At 38.5% G+C, this 21,336-nt stretch overlaps 1 protein-coding gene across 1 annotated transcript in view; it reads right to left on the minus strand.

Annotated features, from left to right (window-relative positions):
* The window catches only part of LOC124796089 (actin-related protein 3), a 90,305-nt gene that overhangs the window by 18,969 nt on the left and 50,000 nt on the right, over positions 1–21,336 (minus strand). The window contains exon 6 of the mRNA XM_047260174.1: positions 8,329–8,547. Coding sequence (XP_047116130.1) covers positions 8,329–8,547 — 219 coding nt within the window. The remainder of the gene's footprint in view (positions 1–8,328; positions 8,548–21,336) is intronic.

A 21,336-nucleotide genomic window follows, 5' to 3' on the forward strand; every position in this document is an offset into this window, starting at 1 on the left:
TGGAGGGTACGCTAATTAAAGATGAGTTTGGATTCAGGAAGGGATTAGGAACAATAGTGGCCATTCTGGCACTGAGACGTCTTATCAAAAAGCAATTACAGAAAAATAAACCAACTTATATTGCTCTTTTAGATCTGCAAAAATACTTGTGATAACGTTACCAGGTGACAAGATGCTAGTGCTGAAGAAACTGGTCTAAAATACGAAAACATGCTGGTGATACTCAGATTCTATTAGAACAAAGTGGCTGTGATTAGGAACAAGGAACAGAAATTAGAAAAAGGGTAATGCACAGATGGTATCTCTCCTCTTATATTCACAGGTCTACATCCAGGAAACTAAACACCCAGTTCATGAAACAGATGGTTTGGAGCCCAAAATTAATGGATGTGCTGCATTATGCGGATGACATTGCTGCCATCATGGAAACCAAAGACTGTAGAAGTTCGTCAGCATAATAAAAAAGAATTTTGGTAATCAGTATGTTATGACAATAAATGAGAGAGAGGCTAAAGCGATGGTATACTGTAATGAAAAAGAATATGAACCTATAATAATGAGGACTAGATGAAAGGAGTTAGAAGCGATAGAGGAATTTATCTATTTGGGATGCAGTATCACAAGGGATGGTAGAAGCTAGCAAGAAATTGTGAACACAGAACAGCAGGCCAAAATTGCATTTAATTTGAGGAAGAACATACCTCACCAGGACCAACGTCAGTCTGGAAATATGCAAACAGATCATGAAAGAATTTGTTTGGCGTGTGGTCCTATATGGGTGTGAAACTTGGATGATAAGAAGACAAGAGAGACAATGGCTAGAAGCCTTAGAACAGACAACGGCAACCTTTGGTGACCTAATAGGTGGATTAACATACTCACTGAAGACTAGAATGGCAGATTTTCTGACCACCTTAAAATGGCGAAAAGGGGACATTTTGACCCCACGTGTAATATTTTCATATCTGAGTTTTAGTGTTTGCTAATCCGTACATTTTGTCTAGTAACAATAATTATTAGTTACTTATTTGCTTCAACAATAAAATATCTGATAAATTTATTGTTGCTAATAAGTTTCCTTAACTATAGATTTTCATTTATTAACTATTTGTACAACCTTCCAGAAACATTCAGTATATTTGGTCCATTACTCTCGCTTATTTCCTACACACAGCTTTGTATTACTTTTCTCTCAAGTCACTGGAATCTGCTAGACACACTTAGCACAGGTGATTTCTGTTTTACGCACATATTTTCCATACATGGCTTTGTGGCACTTTACACAGTTTTTGGTGGTCTTGTTACCCTTTCAGAGGCTTATTGGGCACTTCCTACACTTTCTACGTGATTTCAGTCTCGTATCCTCTTCCTTTGCCTGATGTTCTTTTGTTCCCTTGAGTTCACTAGATGAAGTATGAAGTACTTCCTTTTAATTTTCTTGTTCATTATTATGTTGTAGATGACCCACACATCCACTGCTGCCATGCCCAAGATACTGCAGACTATATGCACTGGCCACCTTCTACATGCAGCCTTTGTAGTATATTTACTGGTCACTTGCTCAACCACATCCACCCTATACTTAGTTGCATTGTAGAATATAATGGTTTCAGGTTTCTTCTTTCCTTGTATACCATCATGGTGCAGTCTGTGTTGTCACTATAGTACATAGTGTCTAGTGTATTTCAGAATTGGCCTTCCTTACTTCACCAGGGATTTCATGACAGATCTTGTTCACTGTACCAACTAATGAAGTTTTCTTTCCTATGAGTTTCTTAGCAAGTTGCAGAGACGCAAAGAAGTTGACTGTCATTACATTTATTCATTGATTTACAAATAGCTCCATGGGACACAGAACGACATGTGCTCAAAGTGGCTGCTTCTCTTCATGCGTGTCCTCTTTGCCGAGGTATGGGAAAGCATTACATATATGCTTTGTCATTAAATCGACAGCCAACCAGAATTGAGTAAGAAAAATGGAAAAGGATGTAAGTGCCGAAAATTAAAAAAAGACTTATGGTAAAAGGGTTGCATAAGCCAATCATAATGAAACGAGAAAAAGTTGCAAGTGCCAGAAAAATTCCTACTAGTTTCAAGAGCAGTTTGAAGATAGCAGCACTGTGCAAGTGCCAGCAGGGCTGAGGCGGGAAGGGATGTAAGTGCCACCGCCATGTTATATGTGCCTCAGCTACACAGTTGCTTTAGTTGGTGACAGTACATTGACATGGCACTGATTTCCGTCGTTTCACATGTGCGTTTTAGAGCATTCTCCGGTTGTGTGTTTAGTGTGCCAACCAGAAAATGGAAAAGCCTGTTAGGAAGAAGGTGATTGTTCGTAACTGCATTGAACGCTGCCAAGATGCCATACAGAAGATATAGTCGCCGTCGCCGTGCAAGACAGACTATATATAAAACAATTGAAGACGTCGAAATGACCACATCTGCCGCCGACAAGAAAAAGAATACCATCAAATCTGTCGCTGCACACTCTCTATTGGACGGACCTGCAGTGTTTTGTGGTTGCAGACTGAACTTCAGCATCGACATCAATGATTCGTTTACCCACGGTAACGGATGGTTAACAGTCGCTGTTGTACGTGGTGGTACAGGCGTACCCAATGTATCCGGACTGGAAAGCTTCGTTGATCGTGACATCATAGCCTATCGAACATATCATGTTACTGAAAATGCAAATAAAGACTTTGGAAAATCTACATATATGTCACCCTCACCCTTTTCCTTGTATACACGTAATAGACGTAAGATATCTTTTAATGAAACTGTTTTTATATGGATTAAAGGTAAAGGTACTTGTGAATATCTTAAATTTGTAGGAGATTGTACATTGTCGTGGAAAGAGATACCTGCAAAACAACCACCAGCACAACAGGCAAGCTGCTCCTGTATGTACAAGTGTAAAAACATAAGCAGTGAACAAAAACAGCTATTGTTTTTGGAGTTTTATAAAGTTGATGAAGAAAGCCAAGGAACATATTTGTTGAATCATATTCAAATGTTATCTATTGGTCGCATATGTCAAGTGCAGCAGAAAGTATGCAGACTTGTACTTTTGCTTATAACATCCCCGATGGTACTGGGAGAAATATACAAGTGTGCAAAAAAACCTTCAAAGAATTTTTTTCTATATATGAAAGGAAATGAATTGTTTTACAAACAAAAAAAGAAATCAGGTTGCTTGGTTTTTGAGGACAAAAGACGAAAAACACCTGCATCAAATGCACACAAGTTTAAATTTACAGAAGATACCATATAAACTCATTCCTCAGATACGAAAGTCACTACAGCCAAAAAAAATCAAGTAATGAGTTTTTATCACCTGATCTAAATAAACACCAAATGCTTACTTACACAACCTTGTGCATGGACCTACAAAAAGTTATGTTTGTTCCAATGCTTACACATAGCACTATGTTTTATTGTAGACAGCTATCTTGCTACAATCTAGGAATCCATGTTGGAGACAATGGCTCCGCTTATACGTGTATGTGGCATGAAGGTATTGGAGGCTGTGGCGCTAATGAAATAGCTTCTTGTTTGTCCAAAGTTGCTTCTACTGGAGGCCATTTTCCTCATAAAATTGGTGCGATAATTGCGGAGTGCAAAACAAAAACCAGATAATATTAATGTCTATTATTTATTTAGTCCACAAAGGAATTTATCGTTCAACTGATGTGAAATATCTTGTAAGTGGACACAGCTACATGAGCTGTGACCGTGATTTTGGGGTGATTGAGAAAAAACACAAAGCTACGAAAGCGATAACACCTAAAGGTCTTGAAGCGTTAGTTGCAAGTGCAAAACTGACAACACCTTTTACTGTAGTATATATGAATACTGATGACTTCATAGATTTTAAAGGCCTTGCTAAAGACCACCTATATACAAAAGATCTGGCTATTTACAAAATTTTCCACTTCTGCATTTCCCACAAGAATCTAGTACAGTGAAATCGGTATCAGTTTTAGGTCTTGAAGATGACGTTATGGTAACTTGGAAAATGTTGATGTTTTAAAGAAAGATGCTAATCTTGACAATGTACAGGGTATTCATGACTTACCAAAAATACACTTTAAATCCAAAATCTCACAAGAAAAGAAGAATGATCTTTTGGGAATGACGGATTATATAGAGAAAGAAGAATACAAGGACTTCTACAGAGCCCTGTTGGAGAACAAAGATGAAGAGGCCTGCAACATGGAGGTGTAGGAAGAAGATGAGGAATAGGACTGCTTGGAGGAAAGAAGTACAGTACTAAAAGTTTATTTCGATTACTACATGCAGATAACTTTGAATTTGATTTCTCGTATATATACGTGTTTTTACAATAAAACTGATTTAGTCAAAAACAATCAACTGTATCATAACGAATTTCAAAAGTGAATAAAATCAAAATATCGTGTATATAGCTGAGAAACCCATAATAAATTTAGACATCTGATTCAGTTTTTGGTTTTCAGGTGGCTTATACTTACCGATGAAATATGAAGCGGAATAAACTGCTTCAAAAAACCATCCAAAATTTCATTTTATGCCTTTTCTATATTAGCCTAGGATTGAAAGAGTAAAATTATGTGTAAAGTTATTAAACGTTCTCAAAACTGCAATGGACTTACTATCTTTTTTTAACATAAACCCTTGACTTACATCTTTTCACAAACTTAGTAAGGCACTTATAGCGTTTTCCAGAAGACGAAAGGATGGCACTTAACTTCTTTTTCCACATAAGTCTTGTTCCCTTTACACATATTCATAAAAAAAACTGTTTTCATGCTTTGTAGAGGTATTTTGATATACACATTAATTTCATAAAATTAATATAATCATCCAATATTTAAGACATATTTATTTCAATATTAAAAATTTTAGTTTGTGGCACTTGCATCCTATTCCATTTTTTATACACAATTTGAGACCATATTTGTCTGGTATGTTGGATATGAACTGAGTGAACCTGCATCTTGTTTTTCTTGGTAACAGCTGCTCATCAATGTTATATTTTCTTCAGTGTAGTAAAACTGAATACTGTTTTCAATGACCAAAAATGGAGATATCTGAGAAACTCTTGAAACCTGTGCCTCAGTATTATGTCCTTGATAAAAGTAGGCCCACAACAGCAGCACAACCAGGTTTCTCGAGTGACACAATCCAGTCATTGCTTTTTAATACTTTTCGAGCATTTGATTCTGTGTATTTGTGTGCTGTACCACTGCTTCATCAAAAATAAGATGGAAGGCACTGGTAACAGAGTCGTTTAGTTGTTTCCTTCAGAACGTTCACAGCTGACATTTTTCCAGATGAAAAACTGGCATCTCTCATATGGTTCCATCCCTAGAAACAATCTTTGTAGACACTACCAACTGTGCCTGTTGTGACGCAGGTGGTGATGATTGACACGGATCAGCATATAAATCCTCTTCCACTAATTGCTTCCCGTTCACAATGTCTTCATCTTCTGTTGCCTCGGGTACATAATCACTATCTTCATCAGTGAAGTCAATTTCCGATTCAACATCGAAATTCTCTAAGAGATGTGACACTTCTTCAAAGTGCACGCTGATGATACACGAGTGAAAATGTTTTGCTGACAATGACTATTACCTGAATGACACAGGATAAAAATGTAGTAGACTGAAATTTACATATGTCAAGTTGCAACAATGAGCAGCAACTGCGCTGCATGACTGGTGACTGTTGTTACTTTACTGTCCGATAATTTAAATATCTTCATAAAATAAATTACAGTGGGATCAAACTGACACCCCCCGCCGTTACAGGTACATCAGATAAAATATTTAAAGAATTGTAAATCCTATACATCAACGTAGAGAGGAGAAAAAAATTAGGAAAAATCATATGATTTCATTAACAAAGTAAATAAGTTGGATATTAAAATGAAGGAAAAAGTTTGAAAGGCATCATTTTGACCACTTTCGCCATTCTAGTGTTAAGCTCGCGCACTGTTTCATTACGCGATGCAACGTCAGTGCTCCTAACACATAGTCAAAACTATAGTGCTCATGATTTTAATGTTTACAGGGCAAATGGCACCATGACACACGACACACCAACAAATTATCCCTTAAAAGTCGCATTACTGAGTGTACATTAATTTCATGTCCACCCCATCTTCAGATGTTTACATTTATTTTGTTGTGAACATTGTTCCTTTACTTACAATAGTTTACATTAGCTCTATTACAACCTTCCACTGCAAAATTCTGCAATGCCACTAGTAAAACGCGCGCGCACACACACACACACACACACACACACACACACACACACACACACACACACACCTACGTTCATGACCCATAAATAAATGTAAACATCTGAAGATAAGGTGCCAAGCATCTTGACACGTCATCATGGAAAAATATACTATATATAAAAACAAAGATGAGGTGACTTACCGAACAAAAGCGCTGGCAGGTCGATAGACACACAAACAAACACAAACATACACACAAAATTCAAGCTTTCGCAACAGACTGTTGCCTCATCAGGAAAGAGGGAAGGAGAGGGGAAGACGAAAGGAAGTGGGTTTTAAGGGAGAGGGTAAGGAGTCATTCCAATCCCGGGAGCGGAAAGACTTACCTTAGGGGGAAAAAAGGACAGGTATACACTCGCACACACGCACATATCCATCCACACATACAGACACAAGCAGACATATTTAAATATGTCTGCTTGTGTCTGTATGTGTGGATGGATATGTGCGTGTGTGCGAGTGTATACCTGTCCTTTTTTCCCCCTAGGGTAAGTCTTTCCGCTCCCGGGATTGGAATGACTCCTTACCCTCTCCCTTAAAACCCACTTCCTTTCGTCTTCCCCTCTCCTTCCCTCTTTCCTGATGAGGCAACAGTCTGTTGCGAAAGCTTGAATTTTGTGTGTATGTTTGTGTTTGTTTGTGTGTCTATCGACCTGCCAGCGCTTTTGTTCGGTAAGTCACCTCATCTTTGTTTTTATATATAATTTTTCCCACGTGGAATGTTTCCTTCCATTATATTGGAAAAATATACTGTTATAAAAGAATCTGGTAGCAGCTAATTAATTGTAAATGACATTTAATTCTAAAAGTTGCAGTGTTTTAATATGTCCACAAAAGACAAGAATTATTTACTAACATTAATACGAGAACAAATAGAAAACAAAATAAAGCAATGAGACAGGCAATCTCAGTCAACAAGCAATGGAATAACTTTAAGATTTTTGGCCATCTGAGTGTTTGAAATTTAGTGCATTAATATCCTCAAACACTACTAGCAGCAAGTAATTTTTTAGTATATGTTCAAAAACACTTTTGATTGCCGATTGCATAGACATGAGTTGTTTCTGTAACATTAAACAAATTATGCCATCATTCCTCTGTTTGCTTTAAAATATTTGAAAATCTAAATCGCTAGAACTTAACATAGAAAAGCTATATTATACAAAAGCCTAACTTTGCTAGGCTAGCACTTGAATGCATGACTGTCTGGACCTGCCAACCACTGTTGGCAAGCAGGGTGCACTCAGTACTGAGGCAACTGAGGAGCCACTCGATTGAGAAGTAGTGGCTCTAGTCACAAAAACTGACAACAGGCGGTGGAGGGCGGTGTGCTGACCACATGCCCTTACATATCTGCATCCAGCAATGCTTATTGGTTGAGGATGACACTTTGGTCAGTCAGTTGATACCGTTGGGCCTTACAAAGCCTGTTCGGACAGTTTGTACAGGTGGAGTACAATCTGAGCATCTCTCTCTCACGAATTCCTTCTGTGGGCTAAATATTTGGTGCTACATAAGGAAGAAGATCAGCTGGAGAGAGAAGAATTATCAATGAAGATGTCCTGTGAAGAGTATAGGTAACCAGATATCTCCGGTGGCATATTCAAACAAGATACGACAAATTCTTAGGACAAATTTTAAGACACAATAATATGATCAGAACAGGATCAGAAGAGTTACTTAGCAAAAGGAATAGTAGTTAAGTAAAACCATTGCTGTCATACATGCAGCATCTTTTAGGTGATGAGGGATGTGCTACGTATGCAGAAATTAATAGGAAGGCATGTGCACTGCTACAAACCAACCTCACAGTTGAACACATTAAAGGAGAAAAAGAGGAGGCACAGAAAATGTGGGCATAGTCAAAATACTACCTGTGGTCAAATCCGGCTAAATACCGTATGCAGAACAGTGTATCTAAGTGCTAACTAAATAAGTAGCCTAATGCTTTATAAAGGTACAATGTGAATAATAAAATTATGTTATAAATACTCTTATGTCACTATTTACAGCAATGAAGTACCATACATCCTTACCTTTATTCTCCCACCACTGAGCACTTCACTTAATTTTAATCTGGCATCAACTGTTCGTTTAATATCTCTTTGTAAACGTCTTCCAAAGTCTCGAAACATAGTGGAACCTCCAGAAAGCACAATGTTATTGTAGAGAGGCCTTCGTACATCAATAGGGCAATTCTGAATCACAGTATCCACCACTTCGGAAAGTGGCATAGTAAAGTCAGGGTTTGAAAACTGTAAATGAAATGCAAATATAATGTGTGAGAACATAACAAAAAACTGTCAGAAGTAGCCAAAACCCTAAATGTAATGCGAAATTTTTCTGTTCCCCAAGTTTTTAAAAGAGATTGTTTGTGAAATATTTCAAATTCAAAAATAATACAAAAGCACATCATATGCTATTACACAATTTCATTGCAATGATCACAACAATTACAACCTAAGTAAAATAAAGATTTCCCTACATAAAAACTCCACAAAGCTCCTACAAAATTGTAATTGTGGAATTAAAAAGTGAAAATGTAAAGTAAAAGATGTAAAGGAAAAGCAACTCAAGTTTCTTTCTAACAATAAAAAGAAACTATGGATTGTGTTATGCATAGTTTCTCATGTAATGGTACAGAGATCTCCAACTTAAGTTTGATTCAAACTAGAAAACCTAAGTTGTAGAAAATAAAATTTCATTTAACAGTAATATAAGCACTGACTCTTCGTAGCCCTGTTGTGTGTATTTGCATACAATAGACACATTTGGCATCACATTACAAAGTATTTCGATGACTGCAGGATCAAGGAATCAGTATGCAGTCTATATAACTCTTATCAGTAACTGACTTGCAGTATGTGAGCGTGCTACAAATAAACCAAGTACACAAACAAAGTAACCCAGACACACAAAGAATTTCAGAACACAATTTCCCTATCACTTCCATTTCATGCAATGGACGGAAAATATCATACTGACATTATTAATTCAGTGCAGGCATGTTTCTGCTGACGCCGTAACTTTTAGAAAATTTCAACATCATGGTCGTCGTCAATTATTTGCTATTTATACAAAACAAACAAACATGAATGAAACACACAACTTTAAATATATAGATAAATTCTATTAATAATTCTAGTTAATACTGTGATAATAAAATAAAAAATGTAACATAAAAATGGTCCTATGGACCACGTAAGATTTCAAAAAATAAAATGTCAAAAAAGATGCGGCGGCATGTTCCAGAAAGCACTGTCAAACCTGTTCGTAACACAGTCATGATTACTGTTACAATAATGGCATATCATTTAACTTTCCTCGCAAGCACTGAACAAAACATTGACCACGCATGAATGATGTACCAGGAGCATGTTACATAGCCAGCAAATGTCACAGGCCAGAACTCATTCACAAGGGTGTGGATTCAAGCTGCATATTGCCTGATACACCCAGCGTCATATATGATTATAATACACAATAAATGTCATTCAAACTTAAGACAACCTTTCAATTAAAAGCATTAGGGCATATTGCAGTCAGCAGTGGCTGGACACAGCTTGCACTGATCAGCACATGCACAGTCGGGCACACATCACCATGGCAAGCATTAATATAAATCGTATAAATGCCTCCATACAAACATGCTATATATATATCTGATCACACTATCATGTCACAATTTTCCTGATTTCAATTGCAAGGTTATCAGGGGAGGGAGAGGGGGAGAAAGAGGGGGGGGGGCATATAATAAAAATCAGGACATATATTTGATACCAATGAAACAGAAGCAAGGAGGAAATTCATAAGTGCAGGTTTTATTGTTGCTAAGAAAATTAATAAACAGCATAATAGGTCTCAAACAGAATACTTTTGAAAATGTACAAAAGATATTCTATGGAAAATATCCAAGTCCATCCACCAATGTGCACACATTCAGATGAGAAGGTAGGAGACTTCCCTCCATAAAGAGTTACAGAAATTGATAAAAGACGGAAAATTGCACTACAGAAAGGCAATTGGGGATTTTGATGCAAAATAGTAGAACTCAAACTTAATAACACTTATGCAGTGAAAAACTATGGCAATGATACCAGAAATGACAGACGTCACACTTTATCAGAATTTGCTGAGAAAAATATCATGTCTCCTCTCAGCACATTCTTCCAGACGAAAACAAATGCCAAAGACCAAACAGAACTGAAAATAAAACTCACTACGTTTTATCCAGCAATAAAGAAACTGTACAGGATGTAATGGTACCAAGCCACTTCAGTATTTCGAGTGAGTATAAGATCTTTTACTGCAGAGTAAAATTCTTAAAAATACAAGAGGAAATAGACTCCATAGGTACAAATTCTAAAATTTAATTTTTGTGCTCTGTATCGGAAATAGAGAAGCATCGAGAATAGCCTGGCATTTGCTGAAATGAGTGCAGGAAACCAGGTTGCCTGGTTTACTGACTAAAGGTTCAGATGTGGACTTGGCTGAGTTTGAGTAATCTTTCTGTCTTGTAAGCTACTACACTGCATAATTTCTATATAACAGAATTCTTTCTTATTCTGCATACTTTACATTTACAATGCTTACAATGCTTTCTTCTATTACCTTTCCTCATTTTCAATTTTTATCTGCAACCTAAATACTGTGCTAAGTAGCACGTCCATTCCATTCAACAGTAAATCTTCTACTGTAAGAATTTTCACACCTGTGGAACATAGCATCCGTATGTATTTTAACTGCTCTTTCATTCCTGCTCTAAAGTTTCTTTAATTTCTATCACTTGAGCAAGCTCTGCAGCCTAATATTTTTTGACCATGTTTGACACTTTTATGGAAATCTTGCTGTTTATGACATGAACAAATTAATATCATTAAGTGTCAGTCAGACACATGACTGGTGCAATTGACTTCTTTAATTTGCTTGCAGCCCAGAATTTGGTTACAAAATCTGTCATCAACCATGATGTAGTCCTACTGGCAACCGTCATAGCTGTGAACCCCTCCCCCCCATCCGTCTGTCCACGTAACACACTGTCGAGTCACATTAATGTGACCACCTGTCAAAAGCCCGAATAATCACCTTCTGCACATCACTGCAAGACGTGGGAAAAGTCAGTGAGGTCATGGAAGGTACTGACAGGGATGTGGAGCCACGCTGACTCCAGTGCCACGGCCAGCTGCGCTAGGTTTCTCGACTGAGGATCTGTGGTGCATACACTCCGATCCAGATGGTCTCACAGATTGAATTTAAATCTGGGGTGTTATGTGGCCAGGAGAATATGGTAAACTCATCTTGGTGCTCTACACACCACTCTCATACATTGCGAGCTATGTAGCACATTGCATTTTCCTATTGGAAGATCCATTGTGCCAAGGAAATTGTCCCCTAGGATAGACGTATACTTGTGTTGATCCACTGTCCCTTCCCGAATGACGAGATCACCCAGGGAATACCACAACAACATTTCCCAGACTGTAACGCTCCCTGCTCCAGCCTTGACCATTCCGACAATTGTTGCAGGGTTGTTTGCTTCAAATGTCTCATGCCACACACGCACACGGTCATCTATCCAATGGAACATAAAACATGATTCATCTGAAAAGACAGCCTATCGCCACTCAGTGGATGTCCGGTTGCAGTATAGGCATGCAAATTCCAGCCTTTATCATCAATGAACAGCAGTGAGCACGGGTGCATGAAACATGTGCTGAACAGTCATTGAGGAGATACTGTTGGTAACCCTTGGGTCATCTGGGCAGCCGGCTGTTCAATGGTTGCACTTCTAGTCACCCACACACATCTCTGCAGCTGTCATTCACCCATCATCTATGGCCCATGGTGGACCACTATTATCTCAGAGCTGGTTTCAGATAGCACAGTTTTGACATGCACGGCATATTTTAACCATAATGGAATGTTAACAGTTTACAAACCTGGTTGTTTGGAAAGTGCTTTACCCTTGACCCAAAAGCCAATGCTCATGCCCTTTTGGACATCATATAAATCGCTCCGTTTTCACATTAAGACAATGACTGCATTGTTTTCTGCATCCTCCAAAAATCTTTATATAGCTTCCACTGTAAGTGATGCTATCTTCCGTATGTGAGTGGTTATTACACATTGATATTGAACATGGGTGGTCGCCACATTAATGTGACTGGACCATGTATAATTTCATCACTTGTCTTTTTGAAAGCAGTGTTCAATACAACAAGCTGAGATTTATCACATGATCCCAGAAGTGCTTCTTCTTTCTTACTTTATTTGACTTGTTCATTTTTTCTGGTTATTCTGTCTTCCTTTCCTCCCCAACTAAGGCCTTTTAAAACACCAAGAGTATCAGACATTTATTCCACCTCATATACTAACCCTCAAGCATGCATGCTGTTGCAGAAAGGACAACAGCAGCTTTTATGTCTAATCAATACCTTAACCTTGAGCTATTGTGCCGTGTATTCCATTATTGATGTTTTCTCAACAATGTTAATGTAGCTTCAGTTTCTTTGGTTAGCTTTCTCAGTTTGTTTCCTTAATTGCAAGCAATGAGGCTTCAAATGTTGTAAAAAGTACAATGCGCAACTGCTGGTGTGACAGTTGCAAGCTTTGTTCCAGTGGTCAGTATGCAGCGGTAAGTTTAATGAAAGTTAACTATACTTATTGTTTTTTTTATTTTGTACAGATACATATTAAATGTTAATCAGATTATACTGGCAACTGGACTTTGTTCATTCACTTCATTGCTTCTGATGTTTTATTTCAGTTAAATGATGTATCAGACAAAGAAATTCACAAACTACTCTAAGAAAGTGATAATGAAGTCTATCTAGACTTTTCAGACCTGGAGGAAAGTGAAGTGAATTTGAGTGATGAAAACATTGAATAAGAGGACCATGGCAGTGAATCTGAACCTGAACCTGAAGGTGAGGATGGTGGTGATCTCGAAGAGAGAGTGAGGCATACACATGGGAGTTCGTGTAAAAGCGATTGTGCTTAAGTGTCAATAACCAAGAGAAAAAAAGAATGTGCAATTTCTACCAGGTCCAAAGAAAAATGTGTTGGATATAAATGATAAAGTTCATGCTTTTCTGAAAAATAACTGACCTTGAAATAATTGATGAAACTGTAAACTGTACAAATACATATATAAATACACAGTGAGGCATATGTCAATTCTTGCGCAAGAGAGATAATAAAGTGACACCAAGACCCAAAATTAATGACACTGTTTGGGATTCTCTCTTTTTTTTCTTTTTTTAATGGAACAAGAAAAGGCCATCATCCTAACGTACTAGAATTTCGGGTGGCAGATGGAACAGGAATACTACTGCTTAGGGCAGCAATGAGCTACAAAAGGTTTCTGTTTCTTCTATGCTGTAATGACATGGAAATGAGGAACAACAGAGCAAAAACTGATAAGTTGGCTGCAATTCATACAGTTCGTACAGTATTGGACACTTTTGTTGTTAACTGTGAAAGTTCTTACAGCCTGAGTGAATTCACCACAATAGATGGAATACTTTATCCTTTCTGACTTGAGCACCTACCCAACATATTAACTAAATATGGGCTTTAAATGATTGCACTATGTGATGAAAAAAAAATTGTTTGCACTAATCTGGAAATTTACTACGGTATCCAACCAGAAGGGCAATGTTGTGTATCCAATGCTCCTGAGAATATAGTGAAAAGACTTTTGGTGCTTACAGAAAACTAACAGGAATCTTACAACCGACAACTGATACACAAGCTACCTACTTTTGGAATATTTGCTGCAAAAGAAAATCCCTTGAAGTGTAATGTCTGGATTGCAGCAACATAAGGTCTTAGTTTCATACATTCCTCATAAAATCCGTGCTGTCATACTTTTGCCTGAAAACAAACACACACACACACACACACACACACACACACACACACACACACACACACCTGAAATCACAGCCAAGTGCAATGTGACGAAAGGTGGAGCTGATGCGGTAGGTAAGATCGTGTGCCTGTTACGTAATTTCAAGAACTGCATAAAGATGGCCACTTGCTATTTTTTTCATTTTTTTAACATTGCTGGAGTTAACTCACAAGTACTGTTTTCTTCACAAAGCCAGAAATAACTTAACAATGAAGCTACCAGAAGGTCTTATGAAAGAACAACTTGTATCTAGAGCTTACCATTTCATTTCACTAATCACTACTGAGAGCTGCTTCAACAAATAAAATCTCCATACATGATTTCACAACATAAAACTCAAAGCTTTCCACACTCTAAATCATAGAAATTAGCACAATTTAGTCACTTCCTGATACTGTAAGAAGACTACCCACCCTCCCCCTCCTGGGTCTCCCTCTTGTACACACACACACACACACACACACACACACACACACCCACACACACACACACACAAATTGCACGATAATGTGAAGTTATTCTCTGATGTGGTACTGTTCCATTTCAAATCTTCTAAGTTTTTCCTCTATTATGTCACCTGTTTACTCAAGCAACTGCCAAAACTTTTTCTTTCCTGCTATTTCATTGGTGGAATCTCTTCACTACCCATGGACTCTTAAACAAACAATCAAGGATGCATAGTTTTTCCTAACACATCCAGTCATTACGAAGGCTACAGCATTCATAAAAAAAAAAAAAAAACTGAGCTATCTCATCATATAATTTTCACTTGTTGCTACGACTTATAACACCATAATGTCATGAAAAGTGAAACAAAAATGAAAATTTTGATCTGGAATGATTTTGCCTTCTTGTATGTCAATTCAAAAGTCAGAATGTATTATTTCTGAAATTTTACATTACTTCACATCACAGTGGTGTATACATAACTAAGAACAACTGATGGAGATTTACTCAAATAAAATGGATAAAAATGCATGATTTTTGATACATCACATTTTGACATAAAATGTACTACTTTGCTTTTCCACTGTTTTGAATAAATCATTTAGACATATCAAAAGACTTTTTACATCTTAAAAATAAAAGAACTAAATACAGGGATGTATTGTGCCATAAGACACAAACAACAACACAGTCACAATGAACCAAATTTTATTCTTCTTTCACATCCAAGCAAAGAATAGCTGATCATATAGACACAAACACAGAAACAATCCACGTACTGATACAAGCAGTTGCTGACAATAAGTATGACACAATATGAGACACAGTATCTGCTGGATTGTGTATATAAAGAGAGTGGCTCCGGTAGGCAGCACGGCAGATACCATGTTTCATACACAAGTCACATGTCCCACCACAGTCTCTTTCTGGTCGCTGGCCCACTGCAGGCAGCCTTTGGTGGTCAACCCGTGCAGATGTGTTTGGCACAATATTCAAAATGTAGTGCTCTGGCACATAGCCAAGTATAACATACAGGGTTATAGCACTACCCACGCTCCCCACCCCCGCTCCACCCCACCAGGGTAGAGCATTCTGTTGGTGTGAGCATAGGGGTGACCGCTGAAACATCCGTGGTTTCTGGGGCGGCTGCTGCAGGTGATGGTGCCAGAAGGAGATTCTGGGCTGGAACCGTTGAGTAGGGACAGAAATGGTGCGTACAATAACGCACACAGCAGCTACTCACCTACGAAGCAACTTAAGAGAGGACTGATGACAAAGCCGTTGGTAGCATCTCAGTTCCACGACATGAAATTGTGCCTATGCTGAGGGCACTGACCGCTCAGTTGGGGTCAGCGGTGTTTAAGGACTCAAAGGCCTGGCAGTAGTGCTGCGGGGCTGGACCCCAGAGGAGAGCAAGGAGCTGGTGACATCTACCCACACAGCAGGGACACCCATGGAGTCAGGACAGATGCTGAGGGAAGAGGCGGAGGTTGTGGAGGACCTGCAGTCCTCTTTGGAGTGCTAGTACACAGTTGGTTGTGGTAGTGCACTACCACCCCATGACTGGTGTGCACAACACAGAGGTTGCAGCCCAAATCCACTTTGGTTGGTGGTCGAAGCCCCAAGCTCAGACCAAGGAGTCAGGAGCCAACCTTGACTAGGGCTGCACTGGCGGTTGTTGGTGGGGCACCAAGACCAGATGCAAGAGGGTGCGTGGTTGGTGACCATACAGCATATCAGCCAAACTCCGATCCTCCACCTGCGCAAACCCGTAGGAACTCAAGAAGCCTGTCAAAGTGTCATCAGTGGAGGAGTCCGCAAGGTGATTCTTTATTTGAACTTTGAATGTGAAGACAAAACATTCTGTTTCGCCATTAGATTGGGGGTGAAAAGAAGGAGCAATCACATAGTGAATGCCTTCATTGGTGCAGAAATCATGGAAGGCCTGAGGCATAAGCTGTGGGCCATTATCCGCCACAAGCTTTTAAGCATTTCTACAATAGAAAAATTTTTGGAGTGGGCGTGAATCACAGCTGCAGCTGACGTCGAAGGCAGTGGATAATGTACGGAAATTCAGAGAAAGTGTCGGCAAACAACAACTTGGAAGAATTCAGGAAGGGTCTCGCAAAATCAACAGGGGTGCATTCCTACAGACTCTGCAGTGCAGCCCATGGACAAGTGTTGCCTGAACTGCTGCATGTTGGTAGCATAAAGAGAGCAGGCCATGACAAAATGTACATCACTGTTGATGCCAGACTGAAAATTGGACCAATGGGCCAATAATTTGGTATGAGAGAGCCCCCCTCCCCGAATGTTCATGATGTAAGAGCTGAAATACATCCCACTGTTATGGTGGCCAGAATCACAGCTCTAAGTAACATTCCGTACGGAGTTGAAAGACCACCACCACATTAAATACTGAAAGGCAGTGATGGGGGGCAAAACAGTTACACAAAGGATCAGAAAGCCTACCCTGAGGCCTGTCCAGCCAACTACGCCAAAGGTTTTTTTTGTTGTTGTCGTTGTGGTCTTCAGTCCTGAGACTGGTTTGATGCAGCTCTCCATGCTACTCTATCCTGTGCAAGCTTCTTCATCTCCCAGTACCTACAGCAACCTACATCCTTCTGAATCTTCTTAGTGTATTCATCTCTTTGTCTCCCTCTACGATTTTTACCCTCCAATGCTAAATTGGTGATCCCTTGATGCCTCAGGACATGTCCTACCAATCGATCCCTCCTTCTAGTCAAGTTGTGCCACAAACTTCTCTTCTCCCCAATCCTATCCAAAACCTCCTCATTAGTTACGTGATCTACCCATCTAATCTTCAGCATTCTTCTGTAACACCACATTTCGAAACCTTCTATTCTATTCTTGTCCAAACTATTTATCGTCCATGTTTCACTTCCATACATGGCTACACTCCATACAAATACTTTCAGAAATGACTTCCTGACACTTAAATCTATACTCTATGTTAACAAATTTCTCTTCTTCAGAAACGATTTCCTTCCCATTGCCAGTCTACATTTTACATCCTCTCTACTTCCACCATCATCAGTTATTTTGCTCCCCAAATAGCAAAACTCCTTTACTACTTTAAGTGTCTCATTTCCTAATCTAATTCCCTCAGCATCTCCCAACTTATTCGACTACATTCCATTATCCTCGTTTTGCTTTTGTTGATGTTCATCTTATATCCTCCTTTCAAGACGCTATCCATTCCGTTCAACTGCTCTTCCAAGTCCTTTGCTGTCTCTGACAGAATTACATTGTCATCGGCGAACCTCAACATTTTTATTTCTTCTCCATGGATTTTAATACCTACTCCGAATTTTTCTTTTGTTTCCTTCACTGCTTGCTCAATATACAGATTGAATAACACCAGGGAGAGGCTACAACCCTGCCTCACTCCCTTCCCAACCACTGCTTCCCTTTCATGCCCCTCAACTCTTGTAACTGCCATTTGGTTCCTGTACAAATTGTAAATAGCCTTTCGTTCCCTGTATTTTACCCCTGCCACCTTCTGAATCTGAAAGAGAGTATTCCAGTCAACATTGTCAAAAGCTTTCTCTAAGTCTACAAATGCTAGAAACGTAGGTTTGCCTTTCCTTAATCTAGCTTCCAAGATAAGTCATAGGGTCAGTATTGCCTCACGTGTTCCAATATTTTTACGGAATCCAAACTAATCTTCCCCGAGTTCGGCTTCTACTAGTTTTTCCATTCGTCTGTAAAGAATTCGCATTAGTATTTTGCAGCCGTGACAGGTATACAAATTGGTACAAAAACAGTTCGGCACCAACAATAGCTGCAATCTGGGAGCCTGACAGCGGACTGACTTTGGAATGTTGTGCAATAGGTCAAAACTGTATTTAATAGTTGTAGTGAGGCAGAAAAAAGAACCAACATTGGAAGTGATGTGCTGATTTTTTGGACAACAAAGCAGATTAAACAATTAAACCAAAAGTTTATCATCAGTAAAAAGGTGGAACTTAGACCCATACAAGAACACACAAAACTTTTTGAGGGCATAAACAATAGCAAGTGCTTGCTTTTCAACTTGTTAGTAGTGCTTCTGAGTGGAGTTGAGTGTTTTTGACACGTAAGTATTGAACGTTTGCAACCATCCTCATATTGATGAGCGAGAATTGCCCCGAGTCCATACTGACAGGCGTCTGGCCAAGATGGAAAGTAGCCAAACAAAGAGCAGAATGTAATTCACATACAAAAAGCATGAAAATGTGCTGAAAGGCCATGTCCACAGAAAAGGAACATGCTTGTAGAGCAACTCTTGGAGGGGATGGGCTATTGTGGCAACACCCAGAATAAATTTGTGATAGTAAGCAATTTTACCTAAAAATGCTTCACCTCTTTGACATTCGTAGGGGAAGGCAGAACTGTGACCACGGCGATATGATGATAAAAGGCTTAACACCACATCATGAAACCTCATATCCCCAATAGATGTCAATGAATAGTTGAGCATTAACTGAAACTTTAAAGCCCCCACCAGAGGCAAAGCTGACCAGTCAGTTTCACAACCACAGGGGAGGTAGCCACTCATTCGATGTAGTACAGGGTGTATACGTGGATGAGGAAAAAAAATTTCCGGATTTTTCCCAGATCTCCCGGTTAAAAATACACTTTCTCCCGGATGAAAATACACTTTTTTCGTGTTAAGTAACAGTATACTTTTTCTTGGAACTGTAAGACTTATCAATCCTTTCAATGGTTGTGGTTTTATATACACCAACGTAGAATTTCCCGGCACTTTAGAAATCGAAACTCAGGGGGAAAAACACATTCTGGAAAGATGTCTGATGTGCAACAACATGTACGCTGCATATTTTCGTATTACGAAAGTATAAATTCAAATTCCACCAAATATCGCATGTTACTTTCCGAAGGATTGAAATCAAGATTGTGATGCGCTTTTGTAAGCCAGTTGTAGCTCGTGTCAAGCGATCTCGCCAGCCGATGACAGCGGATATTCAAGAGCATAGGACACGTGATGTAGTCAGCCAATAGCAACATCACTGTTAAGTAGCGCGAACACACAAACAGGAAAAGGTAATGGTTTAAACTGATATACATAGTGTTGTTATAACAAAAGAAAAGCTTTTACGTATAGCATTGGTCTCTAAGATTAATAAGCTGCAAGAGAAGCTAAGCTTTCACACATAATGTTGATCTTTCCTGTGCGTGTTACACTAAGATACATCACACAAATGTGCCAGTAAAATTTTCAACAATGACATAAATGTCTGATCTTCTGGGCTCAAAAATATTCTAAATGGTCATCCTCAAAGATCTGATTTTTGAATGAGAGTCAAACACACTGTTATTTAAGAAATTCATCAGACATTCGCTCACAGAGTTCATTTTGTGTAAAAGGAAATTTACTTTACTTGAAAGTAACACTTTTCAAACAACCATTCGGAGTATTTTCCCGCAACCTGTTAGAAATAAATTCATTTCAGCTGTGCCAGATGACAGGCGTCGCTGCGCTTGCGCAGCTACGATGACACAGGAAGCCCATACGTTCGTACGTGTAAAACATTAAAAGATCTTACATTATGTCATAAAAGAAACAAGGCATTAGAAGATGCTCCAAGAGCAAGGGAATTTTGTGAACCATACTAAAATGCAGAATTCGGCTTGAAGTGCACAGTCATAAATCCAGATTCAGATGTAAATTTTCTTGGAGTACCAGTACCGTATTATCTCCTGTTTGGTTCTTTATTATGGCATAATAACCATACGTGCTAGAAGATGAAAACGTGAACTTGTAATGCAGCGAACAGTTGAAACTAGCCAATAGTGTGGAATTAAACACTTTGTTTCAAATAAATTGACTGCCTCAGCAGAAAAGATTAATAAAAGCCAAATTTCTTTAACAAAACGACAAAAATAACTTCATTGTTCTGCAAGGCGATTAATGCTTCACTGTCAGAAAGCTGGAAACAAAATAAAATTGAGATCAGCATTTATGAAACTGATGAATTTTTAAGGGAGGCAAAGAATATGGCATGACAACACTTTGTGATCAGTTTTTATATGCTTCTACATATGAGTAAGTCTGTAATTGGCTAAATTTACTATGCAATATCAATTTGTACCAGAAGTTTCTCTGTTTTGTTTTTGTGTGAAGGTACTATAATTATTTGTGTAATATTTATATAGTGTAATATTTTTCTTGTTTTTGTAATTATTTGTGTAACATTTATACTATGTAATATTGACTTTTGTAATGCCTCAGATGATCTCTGAGGTCTCTACAACAATAAAAATCAATCAATCATAACATATTTTAGCCTTCCTCAATTAAGTGAATGTATTTTAATTCACATGATAGCTGCCGGCCACAGAAATCTGTTTTGTTTTCATTTGACGTGAGAGCAATAAATGAAGAGGAAACAGCAAAATCACTTAACGTAAACACAAGTCACGTGGAGACTACCACCTCCCCACAACAACTCAAGACTGATCTGTGCATCATGTCCGGATTTTCTTCAATCCATAAGTCCTAGCTTTTTTTCTCTCTAATCTTGCCACAGGTTTATACGGCGTACTTTCCTTTCTGGGAAATAATCTATTACCTCATCAAAGTTCATCAACATTCTGCTACACGAAAAAACGAAATTTCGTTGCCTAATATTAGAAATGCTGTTAATACAAATATACAAAT

This window comes from Schistocerca piceifrons, chromosome 4 (assembly GCF_021461385.2).
Source record: "Schistocerca piceifrons isolate TAMUIC-IGC-003096 chromosome 4, iqSchPice1.1, whole genome shotgun sequence".
NCBI lineage: Eukaryota > Metazoa > Arthropoda > Insecta > Orthoptera > Acrididae > Schistocerca > Schistocerca piceifrons.